At 43.6% G+C, this 23,360-nt stretch overlaps 1 protein-coding gene and 1 pseudogene across 1 annotated transcript in view; both read left to right on the top strand.

Annotated features, from left to right (window-relative positions):
- PCCB (propionyl-CoA carboxylase subunit beta) overlaps window positions 1–23,360 on the top strand; it is a 63,143-nt gene that overhangs the window by 28,995 nt on the left and 10,788 nt on the right. Inside the window, exons 7-10 of the mRNA XM_070433468.1 lie at window positions 3,749–3,857; window positions 9,915–10,035; window positions 11,471–11,552; window positions 17,390–17,513. Of these exons, the coding sequence (XP_070289569.1) occupies window positions 3,749–3,857; window positions 9,915–10,035; window positions 11,471–11,552; window positions 17,390–17,513 (436 nt within the window). The remainder of the gene's footprint in view (window positions 1–3,748; window positions 3,858–9,914; window positions 10,036–11,470; window positions 11,553–17,389; window positions 17,514–23,360) is intronic.
- Window positions 18,252–20,348, top strand: LOC138992441 (apoptosis inhibitor 5 pseudogene; annotated as a pseudogene).

A 23,360-nucleotide genomic window follows, 5' to 3' on the forward strand; every position in this document is an offset into this window, starting at 1 on the left:
GATTTTTGGACTATGTCTGTTCCATTGCCTGTATGTCTTATTTATTTAAATCTTTGTTGTTGAAAGTATTACAGATGTCTCCTTTTTTATTCCCCATTGCCCCCTCCACCTGGTTCCCACCCTGCTCCAGGCCTTCACCACCTTATTGTCTGTGTCCATAGGTAATGCATATATGCATATAAGATCTTTGGTTAATCTCTTCCCGCCCCCAAACTCCCCTTCCCTCTGAGATTTGTCAGTCTGTTCCATGTTTCCATGCCTCTGAGTCTAATTTACTCATCAGTTTATTTTGTTCATTAGATTTATTGTTCATTTATTTTGATTTTTAGATTCAGTTGTATTTTTTTTAAAAAAATATATTTTATTGATTTTTTACAGAGAGGAAGGGAGAGGGATAGAGAGTTAGAAACATCGATCAGCTGCCTCCTGCACACCTCCTACTGGGTATGTGCCCGCAACCAAGGTACATGCCCTTGACTGGAATCGAACCTGGCACCTTTCAGTCCGCAGGCTGACGCTCTATCCACTGAGCCAAACTGGTTAGGGCAGATTCAGTTGTTAATAGATATGTATTAATTGCCATTTTATTCATATTTATGATATATATATTTTTCTTCTTCCTCTTCTTAAAGAATACCCTTCAACATTTCATGTAATAGTGCTTTGGTGCTGATGAACTGCTTTAGCTTTTTCTTGTCTATGAAGCTCTTTATCTGACCTTAAATCATTGGTTCTCAACCTTCCTAATGCCGCGACCCTTTAATACAGTTCCTCATGTTGTGGTGACCCCCAATTTCATTGTTACAAATTGAACATAATTAAAGCATAGTGATTAATCACAAAAACAATATGTAATTATGTTTGTGTTTTCCAGTGGTCTTAGGCGACCCCTCTGAAAGGGTCGTTCGACCCCCAAAGGGGTCGCGACTCACAGGTTGAGAACCGCTGCCTTAAATGATAGCTTTGCTGGGTAGAGTAATCTCGGTTGTAGATCCTTGCTATTCATTACTTTGAGTATTTCTTTCTACTCCCTCCTGGCCTGCAGTGTTTCTGTTGAGAAATCAGCTGACAGTCATATGGGCGCTCCCTTGTAGGTAACTAACTGATTTTCAGAATCTTTCTTTGTCTTTAACCCTTGACATTTTAATTATGATGTGCCTTGGTGTGGGCCTCTTTGATTTGTGAATATTGTACCAGTTTTGCATCCCTGGAATAAATCCTATTTGGTCATGGTGTATAATCTTTTTAATATATTGCTGAATCTGATTTGCTAAACATTTTGTTGAGGATTTTAGCATCTGTGTTCATCAGGGATATTGGCCTGTAATTCTCCTTCTTTGTAGTGTCTTTATCTTGGTTTTGGAATTAGGATAATGCTGGTCTCATAAAAAGAGATTGGAAGTGTTCCTTCCTCTTGGATTTTTTGGAGTAGTTTGAGGAGTACAGTTGTTAGTTCTTCTTTGAATGTTCGGTAACACTCTTTTTTTTTTTTTTTTTAAATATATTTTATTGATTTTTTACAGAGAGGAAGGGAGAGGGATAGAGAGCCAGAAACATCAATGAGAGAGAAACATTGATCAGCTGCCTCCTGCACGCCCCCCACTGGGGATGTGTCCGCAACCAAGGTACATGCCCTTGACCGGAATCGAACCCGGGACCCTTGAGTCTGCAGGCCGACGCTCTATCCACTGAGCCAAACCGGTTCTGGCGGTAACACTCTTTTACGAAGCCATCCGGACCAGGGCTTTTGTTTGCTGGGAGTTTTTTTTTTTTAATTGATTTTTTTACAGAGAGGAAGGGAGAGGGATAGAGAGTTAGAAGCATTGATAAGAGAGAAACATCGATCAGCTGCCTCCTGCACACCCCCTACTGGGGATGTGCCCTTGACTGGAATCGAACCTGGAACCCTTCAGTCCGCAGGCCGACGCTCTATCCACTGAGCTAAACCAAGTCAGGGCTGCTGGGAGTTTTTTTGATTACCGCTTCTTTCTTTTATTTATTTTTTAAAAATATGTTTTTATTGACTTCAGAGAGGAAGGAAGAGAGAGAGAGAGAGAGAGAGAGAGAGAGAGAGAGAAAGGGAAAGGGAAAGAGAGAAAGAAAGAAACATCAATGATGAGAGAGAATCATTGATTGACTGCCTCTTGCAGACCCCACACTGGGGATTGAGCCTGCAACCCAGGCATGCGCCCTGACAGTGAATCGAACCCTGACCTTCAGGTTCATAGGTCGACGTTCAACCACTGAGCCATGCTGGCCGGGTGATTACAGCTTCTATTTCATCAGTTGTTATTGGCCTATTCAGGTTTTCTGATTCTTCCTGATTCAGTTTTGGGAGATTGTATTTTTCTAGGAATTTGTCCATTTTGTCCATGTTGTCCAGCTTGTTGGCATATGGCTGTTCATAGTATTTTTTTTTACAAGCCTTTGTATTTCTGTGGTGTCCATTGTTACTTTGCTGCTTTTGGGTCCTCTCTGTTTCTTGATGAGTACGGCTAATGGTCCATCAATCCTGTTTATTTTTTCAAGGAACCAGCTCTTGGTTTCATTGATCTTTTGTACTGGTTTTTAAATCTCTATGTCATTTATTTCTGTTCTGATCTTTATTATTTCCTTCCTTCTACTTGCTCTGGGCTTTTCTTGTGTTCTCTTTCTAATACTTTAAGTTGTAGGGTTAAATAGTTTATTATTAATTTTTCTTATTTTTTTTTAGGTAGGCCTGTAGTGCTATGAACTTTCTTCTCAGGACTGCTTTTGCTGTGTTCCAGAGATTTGGGGTTGTTGTGTGTTCATTTTCATTCGTTTCAAGGAATGATTTTATTTATGTCTTGATCTCATTGGTGACCCATTAATTGTTCAATAACATGCTATTTAGCCTCCAGGTGTTGGAATGTTTTTGAGTGTTTTTACTTTAGTTGATTTCTAATTTCATCCCATTGTGATCTGAGAAGACGCTTGATATGATTTCAGTCTTCTTGAACTTGTAGAGACTTGTTTTGTGTCCTAATATGTGGTCTATCTTTGAAAATGACCCATGTACACTTGAGAAGAATGTATTTTCCGCAGCTATGGGGTGAAATGTTCTATAAACCAATCGATGTCTCTCTCTCACATCAATGTTTTTTTCTCTCTCTCTCTCCCCCTCTCCCTTCCACTCTCTCTAAAAATCAATGGAAAAATATCCTCAGGTGTGGATTAACAAAAAAAAGAAAAAGAAAAATTAAAAAGTAAAAGCCTGTCCCCTTCTGAGAGCACCAAAGCATTGATTATCATTGTCTCCAAATGGCTTCATTTAAGGTAGCTGGTTCATTTTAGACAAGCTTCATACCATCACAGTCCCTCAGTTTTTTCATCTGTAAATGGGGTGGTAATGTAATAATACCTAGGCTTTAATGACACATTCTCATGAAGTGCTTAGAAAAAAGCTTCCGGTACCACAAGTTATGAGTAAGGGCCACTTGGTAGGGTGTTCTACACATGAATGACCTGGAAATGTTAGCCACACTCCACGTCATTTTGCTGAGATACAACCACTCAATGAAGATTTTAAAGATAGACAGGAAATGAAGATTTAAAAAATAGGGAAAACTTGGGTCTTTAGTTTGGATAGGTATCTTTGAGCTGCATCCTTCCCTGGTTCTGTGTGTCACTGCCCTCTTTGTTACTGTCTTTTCAGCTGTGTGAACCCTAAGGCTCCATCTAGTTCTGCTGCTCTGACATTGATCCTTCTGGAATTTTCTGATTTCAGGATACCTCCTACCTGTTTATCACTGGCCCTGATGTGGTGAAGTCTGTCACCAATGAGGACGTTACCCAGGAGGAGCTCGGTGGTGCCAAGACCCACACCACCATGTCAGGTTAGAGGCCTCGAGGCTCACCTTACTGTTTTTAAGGTCATTGCCAAAGAGAATGGTGACAGTCTTTTACAAATGTCACTTAATTGGCAGAATTTATTTGAGAAGACGGTGGTATGGTATATTGGCTACAGATATAGTAATAAAGATGGATTTAGTAACAAATTCGTTAAAGTAGTACAAATGCTTTGATATTTAAAATTTTAAAGCTAACTGGCATGGTGGTTATAAGAGATATGGCTTATATATACACAATTGAATCTTTAAAAAAATGTCATATTTTACTGTAACTTTTTTTTACTCCAAAGTTGAGGTATGTCTTAGCATAGATGGCATTTTACCAATCACTATTTGCCAGGTCATTCTCAGCATCTAGACGGGTACAGGAATCTGGAAAAGGGGCTGTGCGTAAATGAATGAAGAGGCTAGAGAAGAAATATGAATTTTAAAGGCATTTTGGAGGGCTAGTGACTAAGCTCCTCGAATCTCCACAGCCAGGGCTTTTTATTCACACATTTTGCCCTCTAGCAAAGCAGATATACATAGCAAAGGAAAGGCCTGGTAAACAATAAAAAGATTATCAGGTTGGGGGAACTGCCTTCCGCTGTTCCAGCAGCAGGTAATAACATGCAGATTTTCAGCCCTGCTGAAGGTGTCCATCAACCTTTTGATGGACCTCCTGCATTTATTATGCTAACGACTGGTCCTAGCCTCCAGCAGCTATTGGCCAGGTACAGTTGTAATGTGATGATCATGGCCCACATATTCATTAACTTGGTCATAGCTACCTCTTTGAGGTTATTTGCCACATATGCGGAGTTCAAAATATATAAAGATTATTTGGTGCTTTGGCATTGAAACAAAAAGTTATTGTTTATACCAGCGGTCGCCAACTGGTGGTCCGTGAGGTCCGAAAAGTTGGCAACTGCTGGTTTATACTGAGAGGCATGGAATTGGGAGCAGGGCACAAATCTGATATTAGTGAAGACATTTGTTGTTAGAGTAATGGTTGGAATTCCACATTTTCTTGGAAAAATACACCAAGTTGTAAAAGGATTGCCTACCACAGTAACTAAAGACAGGAGTAATTTCCTCTTTGAAAGATTTCAAAGCAATGCGAGGCTGGTATGACTAATTTTTGCACTGCATTGTACTGTAGTTAACTCAATGGGTCATGATTTAACTGTTGGTTTTTTATTTTTTGGTTTAAATGTTTTCTTTCTTAGTGTACATAACATATAGGCATGTCTTAATTTCAGTAAAGTCTTAGATTTTTTATTTTAAATAATTTTTCATTTTTCAGTTACTGTTGACATACAATGTTATATTAGTTTCTGATATACAGTCCAGAGATCGGACACTACGTAACTTATGAAGTGATCATCCCAATAAATCTGGTACCCATATGACACCATACATAGTTGTTAGAATATTATTGACTACTAGAGGTCTGGTGCACGAAATTTGTGCACCGGTAGGGTCCCGAGGCCTGGCCGGCAATCAGGGCCGATTGGTGCCTTCCTTCCGGCTGCCGGCTGGGGCATCCTTTCCCCGGCTGCCAGCTGCTGGCCAGGGCCTTGCTTTGTTCCGCACCGCCCCTTGGTGGTCAGCGCACTTCATAGTGAACGATTGAACTCTCCATCTCCCGGTCAAACTCCTGAGAAGACACTTTGCATATTGGCTTCTATATATATAGATAGAAGATACTTCCTATGCTGTACTTTACATCCTGTGACTGTTCTGTAACTACCAATTTGTACTTCTTAATTCCTTCATCTTTTTCATCCATCTCCCAACCTCGCTCCCATCTGACAACCATCAAAATATTCTTTGAATCTGTTCTGCTTGTTTGTTTATTTTGTTTTTTTTTTTAGATTCAATTGTTGATAAATATGTATTTATTACCCTTTTATTTATTTTTTTGGTAATCCTCACTCAAGGGTATTTTTCCATTGATTTTTATTTTTAATATATTTTTTATTGATTTCAGAGAGGAAGGGAGAGGGAGAGCGAGATAGTAACATCAATGATGAGAGAGAATCATTGATCGGCTGCCTCTTGCACACCCCCTACTTGGGATTGATCCTGAAACCTGGGCACGTGCCCTTGACCGGAATTGAACCTGGGACCTTTCAGTCTGCAGGCCAACTCTCTATCCACTGAGCCAAACCAGCTAGGGTTCCATTAATTTTTAGAGGGAGTACAAGGGAAGGGAAGAGACAGAGAGAGAGAAATATCGATGTGAGAGAAACATCGATTGGTTGCCTCCCGCGTGCACCTGACCAGGGCCAGGAATGAACCTGCCACCAAATACATGCGCTTGACCAGAATCGAACCCGGAACCCTTTAGTCTTCAGGCTGACAGACACTTTAACCACTGAGCCAAACCCACTGGATTTTTATCTGCCACACCTGGGTGCGGGACCAGCTAGTTTGTGTCTTCACTCCTCCCAGTCTTGATGTGGTTTCTTTATATCCTTAGTCGTAGAACTTTATTCACTTAAACTCCAGGTGGTTCTGAATGATGGTTTTTCTGTGGTCTAGTTGTAATTTTGATGTAGTTATGGGAGGATGCAAGGACTGTATTTACCTATACCACCATCTTGACCAGTAGCCTCGTGAAAGTCTTGATTCATTTTTTTCCTTGTCCATCAGCTCCAATACACACCAAGAATCCACCATAGCTTGTCATCATTCTTCTGTCTCAGGGCTTACTTGACAGCAGTTTTTATTTCTTACTGGGATATAAAATAATGTTTAGTTTTGATTACATCTTAGATTTGATGAAATATCTATTTTTTATTTCAACAAATATTACATGTTTGTGGTGGACATAGACTTCTGATAACAGCTTTATTGAGATACTAGGGGCCCAGTGCATGAACTCGTGCACCATGAAAGGACTATGGGCTGCGAGGCTGCGGTGGGCACAGGGGCGGGTCTCAGCACATCCTCCGCGCCCCGCTGAGGCCCCTCCCACTGTGGCCCTTGGTCCCCTCTCTGCCGGCAGCCCTGCTCCCACCACCACCGCTCCCATGTGCTGATGGTGCTGGCTCTGCTTGCACCTGCTGATGGTGCAGAGTGATTGGGGCCGGCGCCAGCAGCGGGTGCAAGTGGGGCCGGCGTCGTCAGCAGTTGCGAGTGGCGGCTGCTGCCCCGATTGCCCCTCAGGAGCAGGGGGAGGTGGAGAAGCCCTGAGGGACGATCAGGGCCAGTAGCTGCTGCTCGCACCCGCTGACAGTGCCGAGCGATCGGGACCGGCGCCGGGCGCTGGCAGTGGTGTGAGTGGCAGCTCCAGTGCTAGCTATGGATGTGAGTGGGGCCAGCATCGGCAGCGGGTGTGAGCAGAGCTGTCACCAGCAGCGGGTGCGAGAGGCAGCTACCGGCCCCAGTTGCTCCTCAGGAGCAGGGAGAGATGGAGAAGCTCTGAGGGGCCATCGGGGCTGGCAGCCGCTGCTCGCATCTGCTGATGGCGCCGAGCGATTGGGGCCGGTGCTGGGTGCCGGCAGCGGGTGTGAGCAGCAGCTCTGGCACTGGCAGCGGGTACAAGTGGAGCCGGCGCTGGCAGCAGGTGCAAGCGCTGGGCGGGACGGCGGTGCATGGGAGCAAAGAATTTTCAGTAACCACCACAGGCTTGCCCCAATGACAGCAACCGGTGCCCCGCCTTGGTTTGGTGCCCTGCTTACCTGCTCCACCATCCTGTTGCCACCTGCCCACCACGTTCTGAGCTCTGCCACCTGCTACCCACGCCCGCCATGTTCTGCGCGCCCCCTCTGGTGGTCAGTGCACGTTATAGTGACCAGTTGTTTGGTTGTTCAGTTGTTACACCGTTTGGTCTATTTGCATATTAGGGTTTTATATATTAGTTAATTCACATACCATACATGTGAAATACACATTTCAGGTATGCAAGTCAGTGGTTTTAATATATTCACAGGTTGTTCAAGTATCACCAGTCCATTTTAGAACATTTTCATCACACTAGAAAGAAACCCCCTACCTGTTAGCATTTGCTCTCCATTTCCTTCAAAATACTCTGGCTCTAAGCAATCACTAATCTACTTTCTCTTTCCATGGATTTATCTATTTTAATATGTATGAACATAAATGAAATCATATAATATGTAGTGTTTTCAAACAGATTTGTTTTACTGAGCACAATAATATTTACTTACCATATTGTAGCATAAATCAGTACTTCATTCCTCTTTTACTAGATAATATTTCTTTTAAAAAAATATATTTTTGTTGATTTCAGAGAGGAAGGGAGAAGGAGAAAGAGTTAGAAACATCAATGATGTGAGAAACTCATTGATCGGCTGCCTCCTGCACGCCACACACTGGGGATTCAGTCTGCAACCCAGGCATGTGTCCTTGACCAGAATCTAACCAGGGACCCTTCAGTCCATAGTCTGACGCTCTATCCACTGAGCCAAACCGGCTAGGGCTAGATTATATTTCAATATATGGCTGTACCACATTTTGTTTATCCATTGATCAATTAAACTTTTTGGCTGTCATGAATTGTTTTCACTTTGGCTGTCATGAATATGCTGCTATAAACATCCATGTACAAGTTTTTGTTTCTCTTGGGTATATACCTAGGAGTGGAATTGCTGGGTCAAGTGGTAACTGTTTAACTTTTTGAGGAACTGCCATGTTGTCCTCCAAAGTGGCTGTACAAATTTATAAATCTTGAATGAAAGAATTCTGTCTGAGGAACATACTTTTTATTCATCAACAAACAGAGTAAGGCAAAAGTAGGTTTACAGTTGTGAGTACATGAAACAGTTTATTCTCGTGCTATTTATTAATTATTATTAATTGTATTATTTTCCATAGGCACAACTGTAAACCTACTTTTGCCCCACCCTGTATTCATTTAATGCCTATTTCAAGCATTGTCCTATGTCCCAGGAATACATTTGTGAAAGACACAAAAAGATCTCTGCCTTTATGGGTCTTATATTCTAGCAGAGAAGATAGACTATAAACTGTAAGCTTAATAAATAAGTAATATGTGCTGTGGAAAAAGTAGAGCAGAGTAAAGGGGGTTGGGATTGTTGCAGTTTTAAATAGGGTGGTAAGGGCCGGCTGCATTGTGAAGAGAATAGTTGAGCAGATTTGAAGGAGTTTCCTGCATGGCTGTCGAGGGGAGAAGCATTGCAGGCAGAGGGAACAGCCTAGGCAGAGGCCCTGTGGAAGGAGAGTGTCTGGCATGCATAGTGAAGGGCACGGGGGAGCAGGGAGAGGCTTGGTTTAGAGACATGACATGATCTGACTTAAAAAGCTAACTTTAGTTGTGTAGAGAAGAGACTATAGGGCAACAGTGGAAGCAGGGGGTCCGGTGCGGTGAGTCTGAGAGAGCTTCTGGCCCTCCTTTCTCTCTCATGTCTTTGGCCTCATTTGGCTGGTCTACGATTTCTGCTTGTTCCTGAGGAATGATGGTTTAATCCTCACTGGGGCCAGGTGGTTCCCTCCTTTCCTCCTTCCGCCGTTGCTGAGAACCATGACATTATGTGCCAGCCATTATTCGTTTACTTTTTTATTTCCCAGCTTTGTTGAGAGGTAATTGACATATAATTAAGCATCATTCTCGATGCAGTACTACAGGGTAAGACAGGCCTGGTCTCTACCCAGTTGGAGCTGATATTCTAGGAGAGATGCCAGGCAGGACACAGGGAAGGAAATGGACAGGTGCGGCAGGGAAAAGTGTGAAGAGAACTCCCACATGGTACAGGGATGGACAGTGAAGGGTGTTGGGGGAAGGGTGTGTTCTAGGGAGGTGTCAGGGAAAGCCTGTCTGAGTAGGTGACATTAGAGCAAAGATCTGAAATAAGAAAGGGGTGCCCTTTGCAGAGGTACCGAGCAGAGGGAACAGGCTGCCTGAACTGAAGGTCAGCCGGAAGGTATGTGGTAGCCCATCCTTGGTGGAGGGTGCGGAAGGCAGAGCGATCAGCAGTCTGCTTCAGACATGCCCTAGAAGGGGCAGGTGGGCATGAAGCAGCATTTTTGGGCTGACAGGCTGCCTGGCCCATTATATTCTTCTTGTTTTCTCAGGTGTTGCTCACAGAGCTTTCGAAAATGATGTGGACGCCTTGTGTAATCTCCGGGAGTTCTTCAACTACCTGCCCCTCAGCAGCCAAGACCCAGCTCCCATCCGAGAGTGCCATGATCCCAGGTGAGTTGCAGCACCTTCTCTCATTTTGTAGGTTGGCTTGCTTGTGTCTGGCCACTCTGCCCTAGCTGGACCTGCAGCATCTCTCCCAGTGGGTAGCCTGGGTTAGATTGTGGGGTGCAGTGGTGTGTTTCCCAGGTGTGGGCAATGGTGAGATGTCTGTGTACAGGAGCAAAGAAAGGTTTTACTTTTTTTTTTTTTTTTTTCCTTTTTCCTCTGTGTAATATCTGATAGGTAGTTTGGGAATAAAGAGTGGCCAAAAAATTTGATTTCTTAGAGTCTTGTTTTGTCCAGAATTAGAGATGGAAGTTTTTGGGTGTGTGTCTTGATATGAAATAATTGTGAAGTGGTACAGACAGCATGCCTTTTAGGAAATGTTCTTATGTACACCTGCTTGTGGCCAGAGGCTGGGGTAGTCCTGGGGAAGGGTGTGTTGCTGGCCATCTAGAGAAGGCTTTCTTTTCTTCTTGCTGTTGGGGCTACTGCCTGATGTGTGTGTGTGTGGAGGGGAGGGGGGTACCACAGAGTAAATCGGAGATTTAGGACATCATTTGAAGGTGTTATGGCCCAGGAGCTCAGAAATGTCTAAATACCAGTAGCCTGTTTTGGCCCAACCATACCCCCTCTTCATAGGATCTTAGGGAAGCTATATGCATACGTGTAAATGGTAGTATTTTGTTATCTGGTAGGGCTGTACCCAATGCCCCAGTGCAGAGCTCTCTAGGAAGTTGGGCTGGATTGGGCATGTGGTTTGATAAGGCAAATCTCATCCCACGGCTATCTCTCAGGGTCAGAACAACCTCAGCCTGCCCACATGGGACAGGAAGGGATGAGAGATTGATGGGGAGGGGCATGTTGCTGAGTCCTCCTGTGGCCTGGGAGTGGGCCCTTGCGGGGCTCCTAGAGTCACAGAGGCAGGAGGAAGCTGAGAGCCAGGAGCCTGTGTGACTGGTTAGTCCTTGTCACATCAGGGGGCCAGCTGCTTTGGTTTTTAGAGGAGCTCCAGCAGATTTGCCTTCCAGCAGGGAACGTAAACCCAAGTAATTTCAGCAGAACTCTGACTGCATTTACACGTCCTTGTTCTTTTCTTTATGATGCCTCGGAAAGTTAAACTGGGTCCTGTGTTTGCTACAGTGTCCTTTAGTGCCGTACACAGTACCTAGGACGCAGGAGTTATTCAGAGAGCATAAATGAAGGAATCACCTTCAGGGGAGTAAGCCCATTTTTTTCTTCTAAATGAAAACAGATCTTTTGGATTAATACCAAGCTTAGGTCCAGTTTAATGTGGTGGTAACAAAGGAATACATCTTTGGGGACTGCTTTGAATGTCCAGTAAGGACGAATCAGCCCAGCCCTCATTTCCTCTCCCATCCCCCACTCATAGAAGATAACTGGTTCTTCTGGTGTTGATTGTATCGTCTTCTTTTTCTATCCAAAGTGACCGTCTGGTACCTGAGCTTGATACCATTGTCCCTTTGGAATCTACCAAAGCCTACAACATGGTGGACATCATACACTCTGTAAGTGCCGCATCTGCCTGTCTTGCCTGTGCTAGCTCAGCCACGTCCATGGTCATTGTGCTTTATCCTAGTGAGGAGGCGCTGGACCCACAGGCCTTAACACCTGGCAGTACAGGCAGAGCATGGGGTGGACCAAGACCAGGGACCACTGAGTAGAGTGTTTTGGGAAGAGTTAGTGGTTGTAGGCACTCCACCCACTTGGATGGACTTGAGGGCTGGAGGGAGAAGGAGCCAATTGGTCCAACAGAGCTCAGGAGTTTTTGATGGCACTCTCAGGTGCATAGAGAAGGGGCCATGGCCCTAGAGTCTGCAGTTGAGGCCAGGTGACTGTTAGGTGCCTTTGTTTGGAGCCTTATGCTTAGAGGGCATTTTGCCTTTCTAGAGAAAGGAAAGTACATACGTATCCTCTGACAATGTCGAGGTGTGTGTGCGCGCGTGCGCATGTGTGTGTCTGTGTAGATAGGTACATAGGTCAGTCACTCTGGGGAGATAGGAGTCATTTGTACCTTTTTGTTGGTATAGCAGATCCCTGGATTGTTATGAAGAAAGGACAGTATCAGAGCATCTGTTGATGGCCATTGTCTCCTTCAGACTCTCATATGCACCCTGTGTTCTCAGCAGTCCTTGCTTACCAGAAGCAGATGACTCTATAGGCACAGCCTCTCCCAGAGACCTGGCTCCCCCAGTGACCTATTACTTCTCCTCCTGTACTCTGGGGAGCCAGCGTGAGTCAGTAACCATGGGCAGACTCTGCCTCTCCTCATTGCTAGATTATAGCCTATTGAGCACCATGAGAGCTTTTACCAGCCTGCCCGTCTCTGACCTCAGCCTTCAGCACTGTCTACATCCTCACAGTTGTGCCTGTCCCTCTCCCACTACCTCTGCTCCTTGACTCTCCAGCCCTCAATCTTCTTATTCCTCTGGAGTCCTCAACCCCTCCTGCTTCTGCTTTCTTGTCCCAGTTTGGACTCTGCCACTTTACCAGATACTAATGGCTGGGCACTGTTCCCAGTGCTGGCTCTATCTGACACCGTGATGGACAAAATCCCTGCCTCAAGGACCTCACGTTTACTAGGAAGTGAGAGAGAGAAAACAAAAGCATACATGGCAAGGGTCATTTTAGGTCCAAAAAATACTGTGAAGAAGGTAAAATCGGTCTCAGACATGAGCCCCCGATTCTCCTTTTGCCCTGTAGAGCCAAACCGGTTATGGCTAAATGCAATTCTTTATCAAAATACCAATGGTATACTTCACAGAACTAGAACCCAAATATTCCTAAAATTTATATGGAACTACAAAAGAGCCTTCATAGTCTCAGCAATCTTGAGAAATAAGAACAAAGTTGAAGGTATTGTGCTACCTGATATCAAACTATACTACAAGGCCATAGTAACCAAGAGGCATGGTACTGGCATAGACATAGAGAACAGTGAAACAGAATAAAGAGCCCAGAAATAAACCCATGTCTTTACTAGTATGTCAATTAATATTTGACAAAGGAGGCAAAGACATGCAATGAGACTGGGGGAAATCCTTTAAAATAAAACTACCTTTAGTTTAATGACAGAAGTAGTGGTAAAGAAATCCTGAATTTTAGTTGGGTTTGTGCTTTTGCAGTCATATGAATGAGCCAGTCTGAAACCATTTTCTCTGTATTTTGGGATAGAATATGTAAGTAAATTTTGAGGATAACGGTAGTAAAGTGTCTACTGTAGGAGAAAGGAGTTAATGAATGTTGAAGGGTGAGGGCTAGAATGAACACTGTAGTTGAATTGGACTAGAATTAGAGTTATCAGTACACATGCATGGTTTTTTATATCAGTTTTAGACATAGTGTGTGTGCCTGTGGATTTCCTAGCTTTGTCCTTTAGGACAGCTTCTTAGAAGCAGACACACACACACACACACACACACACACACACTTTCCCTTTAAAGGAATGTGGGTCCCTTGGAGAAAGGAGCTAATTCAACACTTGAGGCAGGAAAAAATATGCAAGAACCCAAAAATAAGGTAATTCCAGAATGTAAGGTAGTACTCAAAGAATGATGGAGAAACATCAAAAGGATTTAGGAGCCACCTTGAATGTGTTCTCACTGGCAAATGTGGGTCAATGTGAACATAAAATAATGTTGATAAGAGATTACAATCTACATAAATAAAACAGGAATCCATAAGTTCATACTGTGGATGATACAAATAAATAAGAAAGGCAAAGATCTTTCTGACAGTATAAAGCTGATTAAGAAATGAAAGGAAATGGAGATAGAGAAATCACCAATTGGCAATTACCATTGGGTCAGGCAAGAATCATCAATGAATGGTAAACCTAGTGGGTGAAAATTTAATGAGGTATAGGAACATAGTTTCAACATATTTCCCCACAAAATGCTTATAAATGAAAAAATAGTAATTTATAAGGGAGAAACCTGGCATATATCACCATCATTAATGGAGAAATTGATACCATGTATCTTTTTATTTTATTTTTAAATATTCCTTTTTATTGAATTTATTGGGGTGACATCGGTTAATAAAATTATATAGGCTTCAGGTGTACAAATCTACACTGTATATTGTGTGTTTATCACCCCAAGTCAATTCTATCACCATTTATCTTCTCTTTACCCTCTTCCACCTTCTGCATCCCCCAACGCCATATGTTTTTTGATGTGATTCACTAGAGGGACACTCTTATGATACTCTGTTTAACCTGAAATTAAACATGAAGCAAATCCAAACAGAAGGCAAATATATCAATAACCGATCGTAGTCTTCAAAGATGTCATGATTGTGAAAGACAAAGATTGAAGGGAAAAATTAAAGGAGGCTACAGAGACATGACCACTAAAGCCCCAGGTGATCTAGGCTAAGATTCTAGCACCAGGTTTTGGTTGCTATAAAAGGATATTATTGGAATAACTGGAAAAATTTGAATAAGGTTTTATAATAGATAATAGTATTAATGTTATTTTTTTGATTTTGATAATACCACTATAGTTATATAAGAGAATGTCCTTTTTTGTAGGAGATGCACAGTGAGAAACTTAGAGGTAAAGAGGTATCACATCTGTAACTTACTCTCAAATGGATCAGGAAAAAAATTTTGTGGGTGTGTATATCTATATATATAAAAGCTTAAGCAACCATTACGACCAAATGACCGGAATGACCGGTTGATCAGTTGCTATGATGTGCACTGACCACCAGAGGGCATATGCTCAACACAGGAGCTGCCCCCTGGTGGTCAGTGCACTCCCACAGCCAAGCTCCTGCACTTGCCAACCTCCCGCGGTCCCTACCCCCGGCTAAGCCTCTGGGCACCTGAGAATCTGGGTCCGGGAAGCCTGTAGGAGGAGAGCGACCCCGATGCTGATGGAGACAGAGTAGCAGCTCAGAGGGGGCAGAAGGGGCAAGGCAGCAACCTAACTGCAAAGACATAAAGTAAGCACCACCACCATCTTACCTCTGCCACTGCACCCACCGCTGCTTGCCCTTCTGCCCCTGTCAGCCACTTCTAGCGAGGCCCCACCCTTTTCTGGCCCCCAGCCGCTGATTGGCTAGTGCTCCTATGGCAGTGTGCCACCCTTGGTTGAAGTCAGCTACCTATCATGCTTGGGGGCGGAGCCCTGAGTAAATGTGTGTCTGAGGTAGAGGAGACGACTTGTCTGTCTGTCAGCAACTCTGCCCTGGGGAGAGTGAGGCGGCCTGAGCTCGGGCAGCGAAGTAAAGCTGTATTTCCATCTCAGAGCCTAGCTGGTGTTCAGGCTGTTTTGGGGTGCTCTGTCTGTGGTCTTTGCTTGCCGCTACCTCAGCACAGCTACACAACTAAATCGGGGCCTGCTGGCCAACCTCCTGCAGTCCTTCTTCCTGCTGGCAGGCCCCGATCGTCCCCCATCACCCATTCCCCATGCACGAATTCATGCACTGGGCCTCTAGTATTCATATATATGTAGAAAGAGAATGCATACACACACACACACACACACACACACAGATAGAGTGGGAGAGAGAGAGAGGGAAGGGAGATAGGTAGGGAGAGAGAAGGAATGGTAAAGCTTATGTGGTAAAATGTTAGCCAGCTAGTGTGGCCCAGTGGTTGAGCATTGATCTATGAACCAAGAGGTTTGATTCCCGGTCAGGGCACATGCCTAGGTTGCCGGCTTGATCCCCAGAAGGGGGCATGCAGGAGGCAACTTGATTGATGAAGTTTCTCACTCATCAATGTTTCTCTCTCTCTATCCCTCTCCCTTCTTCTTTCTCTAAAAATCAATAAAAACATATTAAAGATGTTAATGGGGAATCTGAGTAAAGGATATATACATTTTAAAAAGTGATTCTAGAAATTTTTATATAAGCTTGAAATGATTTAAAAATAAAGTTAAAAAGTGTAATGAATAATGCCAAATTCAGCCTGGCCAGTGTGGCTCAGTGATTGAGCATTGACCTATGAACCATGGAAGTCACAGTTTGATTCCTGGTCAGAGCATATGTCCGGCTTGCCGGGTCTGTGTAGGAGGCAGTCGATCAATGATCCTTTCTCATCATTGATGTTTCCATTGCTCCCTCTCCCTTCTTCTCTGAAATCAATACAAAAATATTAAAACATGCCAAATTCATACCCTAACCCAGTGGTTCTCAATCTTCCTAATGCCGCGACCCTTTAATACAGTTACTCATGTTGTGGTGACCCCCAACCATAAAATTATTTTCTTTGCTACTTCATAACTGTAACTTTGCTACTGTTACGAATCATAATGTAAATATCTGATATGCAGGATGTATTTTCATTGTTACAAATTGAACATAATTAAAGCATAGTGATTAATCACAAAAACAGTATGTAATTATATATGTGTTTTCCGATGGTCTTAGATGACCCCTGTGAAAGGGTCTTTCGACCCCCAAAGGGGGGGTCGTGACCCACAGGTTGGCGACCCACAGGTTGAGAACCGCTGCCCTAACCTGTTAGGCTCAGTGGACAGAGCATTGGCCTGCAGACTGAAGGGTCCCAGGTTCGATTCCAGTCAAGGGCATGTGCCTTGGTTGTGGACACATACCCAGTGGGGAGTGTGCAGGAGGCAGCTGATCGATGTTTCTCTCTCATCGATGTTTTTAACTCTCTATCTCTATCCCTTCCTCTCTGTAAAAAAATCAATAAAATATATTAAAAAACACACACACAAAAAATGCCAAATTCAAATAGAGCCTTTTAAAAAGGCCTTCTTGGTTGTCCCATGAATCAAAAGGTCACTGGTTAGCCCTGGCTGGTTTGGCTCAGTGGCTAGAGCGTCGGCCTGCGGACTGAAGAGTCCCAGGATCGATTCCGGTCAAGGGCATGTGCCTTGGTTGCGGGCACATCCCCAGTGGGAGATGTGCAGGAGGCAGCTGATCGATGTTTCTCTCTCGTTGATGTTTCTGACTCTCTATCCCTCTCCCTTCCTCTCTGTAAAAAATAAAATAAAATATATATTTTTTAAAAAAGGTCACTGATTTGATTCCTGGTCAGGGCACATGACTAGGTTGTGGGCTCATTTCCCAGTAGGGGCTGTGCAGGAGGCAGCTGATCAATGTTTCTCACAGTGATGTTTCACTTTCTCTCTCAAGTCAATAAAAACATTAAAAAAATAAAAATAAAAAGGCTGTACTGGTGTATCCTCCCCTAGCAGTGTGCACAGGGGTTTTCCCGTCCAGCAGGGAGAAGGTGCCCTCTGTCTGTCTTGCTTCCTTGGAGAGCCTGTGGTGGGGTGGCGGCTAACCCTCTCTGCCGTTCTGTAATGTCATTAGTTGTATCTTGTTCTTTATCGTTTTGAGCTCACGAGTTAATTTATCCCTGCAGGTTGTTGATGAGCGAGAATTTTTCGAGATCATGCCCAATTATGCCAAGAACATCGTTGTTGGATTTGCAAGAATGAACGGGAGGACCGTTGGAATTGTTGGCAACCAGCCTAACGTGGCTTCAGGTGGGAAGGGGACGCTCCCATAAACCTCCGGTGGTGGTGGTGGGGGGGGGGTCAGGGCTGCCTGGCCCTCGGTGTCTACCTTCTGCTTGTTCCTCGGACATGGCCTTCCAAGCCAAAGAAAAAACTCAGATAGATGTTGTTATGAAAGCTGTTTTCTTTTTTTTTTTTTTTCACTGTTCTAAATACATTATTTATTTTGTTTCTTTTTTTTTTTTTCTGTTTTCTCTTTTAATGTCAATTTCTCAAGTGCTTCTTTTATACTTTCCTATTTTTTAGGCCTTATTGATAACTTTCCTCCTGAACTTGTAAGGTCTTAACTTTTTCAGAGGTCTACTTTTTGTTCCCTTCAGTTAGATTTGTGACTCATCCGTGAAACTCTGAGTTCCATGAGGGCAAGGGTGTTGGTGTCTTAGTCAGTTTAACCTCCAGCGCCTTCAGTGGTTCCAGATACAGAGGATGTGACAAGTTAAATCTCGCTGTGTCTGTGCCCTACAGCTTTCTGGTGATAGGGCCAGACCCGAGTCACAGCCAGGTGTCAGGGACTCTTCCATGGTTGTGCTCTGGGTGGGGTTGGGAGTGTGGAGGGGGGACCTTAGATGCTGCTTTCCTCTCATGTATGGGATCCTGACATGGAAAAGTGTATTTTATTTCTGGAGGAAAATTTTCTTTCCAATGTGCTTCTAGGTATGGGAGGGCAGCAGGGCTTTCTCTGCAGGGCTCAGCAAGCCTCAAGTCAGGATGTACAGAGCGAAGGAGGAACTGATGGCTCCTAAAGGGACATGGCCCAGAGGGAACATGCAGCCAGCTGTCCACGCAGAGGCTGGCCAGCCTGTCCCACTTAGCCAGTGACAAAACTTATGAAGAAACAGGAATACCAGTGATAGCTTCAGGAATCTGCCTTGGACTTTGTTTTTGCTGGATTTATCCATCTAAAAACACCTAACTTTGAACTTTGGGGGCGGCGGCGGAGCCGGCGAGGACAACGCCGACCGAAGGAGCGAGCCCTCGGCTTGTCGCTCGCCATGCCGACCGTGGAGGAGGTCTACCGCAACTATGGCCTCCCAGACGATGCCACGGAGCCAGTGGGCAGCATAAAGATGCCTATCAAGTGGTACTGGATGGTGTGAAAGGTGGTACCAAGGAAAAAAGATTAGCAGCTCCGTTTATTCCAAAATTCTTTAAGCATTTTCCAGAATTGGCTGATGCTGCTATCAAGGCACAGTTAGACCTCTGTGAGGATGAAGATGTATCAATTCAACGGCAAGCAATTAAAGAGCTTCCTCAATTTGCCACTGGAGAAAATCTTCCCCGAGTAGCAGATATTCTAACCCAACTTTTGCAAACATATGACTCTGCAGAATTTAACTTAGTGAACAATGCCCTATCAAGTATAGTTAAAATGGATGCAAAAGGGACTTTAGGTGGCTTATTCAGCCAAATCCTTCAAGAAGACATCGTTAGAGAACAAGCAATCAAATTCCTTTCTACAAAACTTAAGACTTTACCAGATGAGGTCTTAACAAAGGAAGTAGAGGAACTTATACTAACTGAATCCAAAAAGGTCCTAGAAGATGTGACTGGCAAAGAATTTGTCCTGTTCATGAAGAAACTGTCTGGGTTAAAGAGCTTACAGACAGTGAGTGGAAGAGAGCCACTTGTAGAGTTGGTGGCTGAACAGGCTGACCTAGAACAAACCTTCAACCCATCAGATCCCGACTGTGTGGACAGGCTCTTACAGTGCACTCGGCAGGCGGTACCCCTCTTCTCGAAAAACGTGCATTCCACAAGGTTTGTGACTGACTTCTGTGAGCAGGTTCTACCTAACCTCAGCTCCTTAACTACTCCAGTGGGGGGTCTTGATATACAGTTGGAGGTGTTGAAACTGTTGGCGGAAATGAGTCCGTTTTGTGGTGACATGGAAAAGCTAGAAACAAATTTAAGGAAACTGTTTGAAAAGCTATTGGAGTACATGCCTCTCCCTCCAGAAGAGCAGAAAATGGGGAGAATGCTGGTAATGAAGAACCTAAGCTGCAGTTCAGTTATGTGGAATGTTTGTTGTACAGCTTTCACCAGTTGGGTTGAAAACTTCCAGATTTCTTAACAGCCAAACTGAATGTAGAAAAGCTCAAAGATTTTAAAATTAGGCTGCAGTACTTTGCATGGGGCCTGCAGGTTTATATCAGATGACTTCGCTTGGCTCTCCAGGGTAAAACAGGCGAGGCCTTAAAAACAGGTGAGAACAAGATAAAAGTTGTTGCATTGCAAAGAACAAATAACATCAATGTTTTAATCAAGGATCTCTTCCACATTCCTCCCTCTTATAAGAGCACAGTAACATTATCCTGGAAACCTGTACAGAAGGTTGAAATTGGGCAAAAGAGAGCCACTGAAGATACAACTTCTGGTTCACCCACCCAAGAAATCTCCAGCAGGACCAAAAAGAGATGCAAGGCAGATTTATAATCCTCCTAGTGGGAAATATAGCAGCAAGTTGGGCAACTTTAATTATGAGAGGAGCCTTCAGGGGAAGTAGAGGTGGCCGAGGTTGAGGAGCAGGAGGAAATCGTAGTCGGGGAAGACTCTACTGAATAAGACATCACATTCTTCAGCATCGTCATGAGCTTAATATACTGAAATTCTACTACTCATTGGATTGCCGGGGATGTCCCTTAAAAGGACTGCTGCCTTCAGCTAAAAACTTATTGTTCTTTATACCTTTGTATGTATGATCTACTTTTGTAACAGACCATGGTTGTGTCCAAGGTAAAACCACAGCGAGATTTTTGGATGCTTTGTGCACAATCTTGTCTTTGCAATATCATCATTATTCAGACTTCATATTGTGAATCTTTTAAACATCTTAATTTGTTGAGAGTTATTCAAATCTAAAATATAATGAAATTCTATTTCTTTTTTTTAGCATTTTATTTATTTTATATATTTTTTATTATTAAATCTTTATTGTTCAGATTATTACATTTGTTCCTCTTTTTTCCCCCCATAACTCCCCTCCACCCAGTTCCCACCCCACCCTCCGCCCTCACTCCCCACCCACTGTCCTCATTCATAGGTGCGCAATTTTTGTCCAGTCTCTTCCCGCATCCCCCACACCCCTTTCCCCCCCAAGAATAGTCAGTCCATTCCCTTTCTATGCCCCTGATTCTATTATAATCACCAGTTCATTCTGTTCATCAGATTATTTATTCACTTGATTTTTAGATTTACTTGTTGATAGATGTGTATTTGTTGTTCATAATTTGTATCTTTACCTTTTTCTTCTTCTTCCTCTTCTTAAAGAATAACCTTCAGCATTTCATATACTACTAATTTGGTGGTGATGAACTCCTTTAGCTTTTTCTTATCTGTGAAGCTCTTTATCTGACCTTCAATTCTGAATGATAGCTTTGCTGGATAAAGTAATCCTGGTTGTAGGTTCTTGGCATTCATCACTTTGAATATTTCTTGCCACTCCCTTCTGGCCTGCATGGTTTCTGTTGAGAAATCAGCTGACAGTCGTATGGGTACTCCCTTGTAGGTAACTGACTGTCTTTCTCTTGCTGCTTTTAAGATTCTCTCTGTCTTTTGCTCTTGGCATTTTAATTATGATGTGTCTTGGTGTGGTCCTCTTTGGATTCCTTTTGTTTGGGGTTCTCTGAGCATCCTGGACTTGTAAGTGTATTTCTTTCACCAGGTAGGGGAAGTTTTCTGTCACTATTTCTTCAAATAGGTTTTCAATATCTTGCTCTCTCTCTTCTTCTGGCACTCCTATAATTTGGATGTTGGTACGCTTGAAGCTGTCCCAGAGGCTCCTTACACTATCTTCACACTTTCGGATTCTTTTTTCATTTTGCTTTTCCGGTTGGGTGTTTTTTGCTTCTTCGTATTTCAAATCTTTGATGACTTGATCCTTGCGCTCCTCTGGTCTGCTGTTGGGAGTCTGTATAATATTCTTTATTTCAGTCAGTGTATGCTTAATTTCTAGTTGGTCCTTTATCACAACATCGAGGGTCTCACTAGATTTCTTGAGGATCTCACTACATTTATCAGCGGTTTCTAGAAAATTCTTGAAAGACCTTAAAAGTGTGGTTTTGAACTCTATATCCAGCAGTTTGCTTTCCTCCATTTCTGTCATTTGTGTCCTGTTTCTTTGTCTCCGCATTTTTTATGCTTCCTTGTGTTGATAAAGTGGTTTTCTGTGCTAAGTGTCCTCTGGGGCCCAGTGGTTCAGCCTCCCCAATTACCTGAGGTGGACACTCTTGGTGCTCCCCCTTGTGGTCTTTGTGCACAGTCTTGTTGTAGTTAAGCCTTGATTGTTGTAAGTAACACTGGGAGGGATTGGCCTCCAGGCCAATTGGCTGTGAGAATCAGCTGTGTCTGCAGTGGGAGAACTTCTGTCCTGGAACTCTAGGGAGGTGCTAATCTAGCCTCTGCCTGAGGCTATCCAGCAAAGGCCTCCGTGCAAGGCTTGGGCGGGGCGGATCCCAAGGGATCAACAGGGCGGGTGGATCAAGCAGTTATGGCTGCTCTCAGTCCTGCCTTCAGAGGCCCCACTTCTCAGTGTCCCAGCAATTGCTGCAAGTACCTCCGAGAGAAAGCTACCTTCCAGTTCCAACCAATGCCAGACACTCCTGCTTCTCCCGTATGAGTCTAGGTCCCCAGAGACTCGCCCGGAACTGGAGCTCAGAGCCTGAGACTCCCTCCTGATTGAAAAAGACAACTGCGCCCTCAGCTGCCAGCCCGCTCCTCGTGCGCCTCTGTACCTTAGTATTTTACTTCCGCACCGCACCTCCTCCGAGTCTCGGTATGCTTTTCTCTTTCCTTCTAGTTGTAGAATTTCCACTCAGCCATCCTTTCTGTGGTTCTGGGTGATGTCCATTCCGTCTTTTAGTTGTATTTTTTTTTTTTAATTAAATCTTTATTGTTCAGATTATTACATTAGTTACTCTTTTTTCCCACCATAACTCTCCTCCACCCAGTTCCAACCCCACCCTCTGCCCTCACTCCCCACCCACTGTCCTCATCCATAGGTGCACGATTGTTGTCTAATCTCTTCACTCTCCCCCACACCCCTTTCTCCGCCCCCCCCCCCCCCAAGAATAGTCAGTCCATTCCCTTTCTATGTCCCTGATTCTATTACAATCACCAGTTCATCAGATTATTTATTCACTTGATTTTTAGATTCACTTGTTGATAGATGTGTATTTGTTGTTCATAATTTGTATCTTTACCTTTTTCTTCTTCTTCCTCTTCTTACAGGATACCTTTCAGCATTTCATATAATACTGGTTTGGTGGTGATGAACTCCTTTAGCTTTTTCTTATCTGTGAAGCTCTTTATCTGGCCTTCACTTCTGAATGATAGCTTTGCTGGATAAAGTAGTCTTGGTTGTAGGTTCTTGGTATTCATCACTTTGAATATTTCTTGCCATTCCCTTCTGGCCTGCAAAGTTTCTGTTGAGAAATCAGCTGACAGTCGTATGGGTACTCCCTTGTAGGTAACTGATTTTCTTTCTCTTGCTGCTTTTAGGATTCTCTCTTTGTCTTTTGCTCTTGGCATTTTAATTATGATGTGTCTTGGTGTGGTCCTCTTTGGATTCCTTTTGTTTGGGGTTCTCTGCACTTCCTGGACTTGGAAGTCTATTCCTTTCACCAGGTAGGGGAAGTTTTCTGTCATTATTTCTTCAAATAGGTTTTCAATATCTTGCTCTCTCTCATCTTCTGGCACCCCTATAATTCGGATGTTGGTACGCTTGAAGCTGTCCCAGAGGCTCCTTACACTATCTTCATATTTTCGGATTCTTTTTTCATTTTGCTTTTCCGGTTGGGTGTTTTTTGCTTCTTCGTATTT

The sequence above is a fragment of the Myotis yumanensis genome, unplaced genomic scaffold (assembly GCF_028538775.1).
Source record: "Myotis yumanensis isolate MYYU_CA2020_CCGP unplaced genomic scaffold, mMyoYum1.0.hap1 SCAF_14, whole genome shotgun sequence".
NCBI classification, from domain to species: Eukaryota; Metazoa; Chordata; class Mammalia; order Chiroptera; family Vespertilionidae; genus Myotis; species Myotis yumanensis.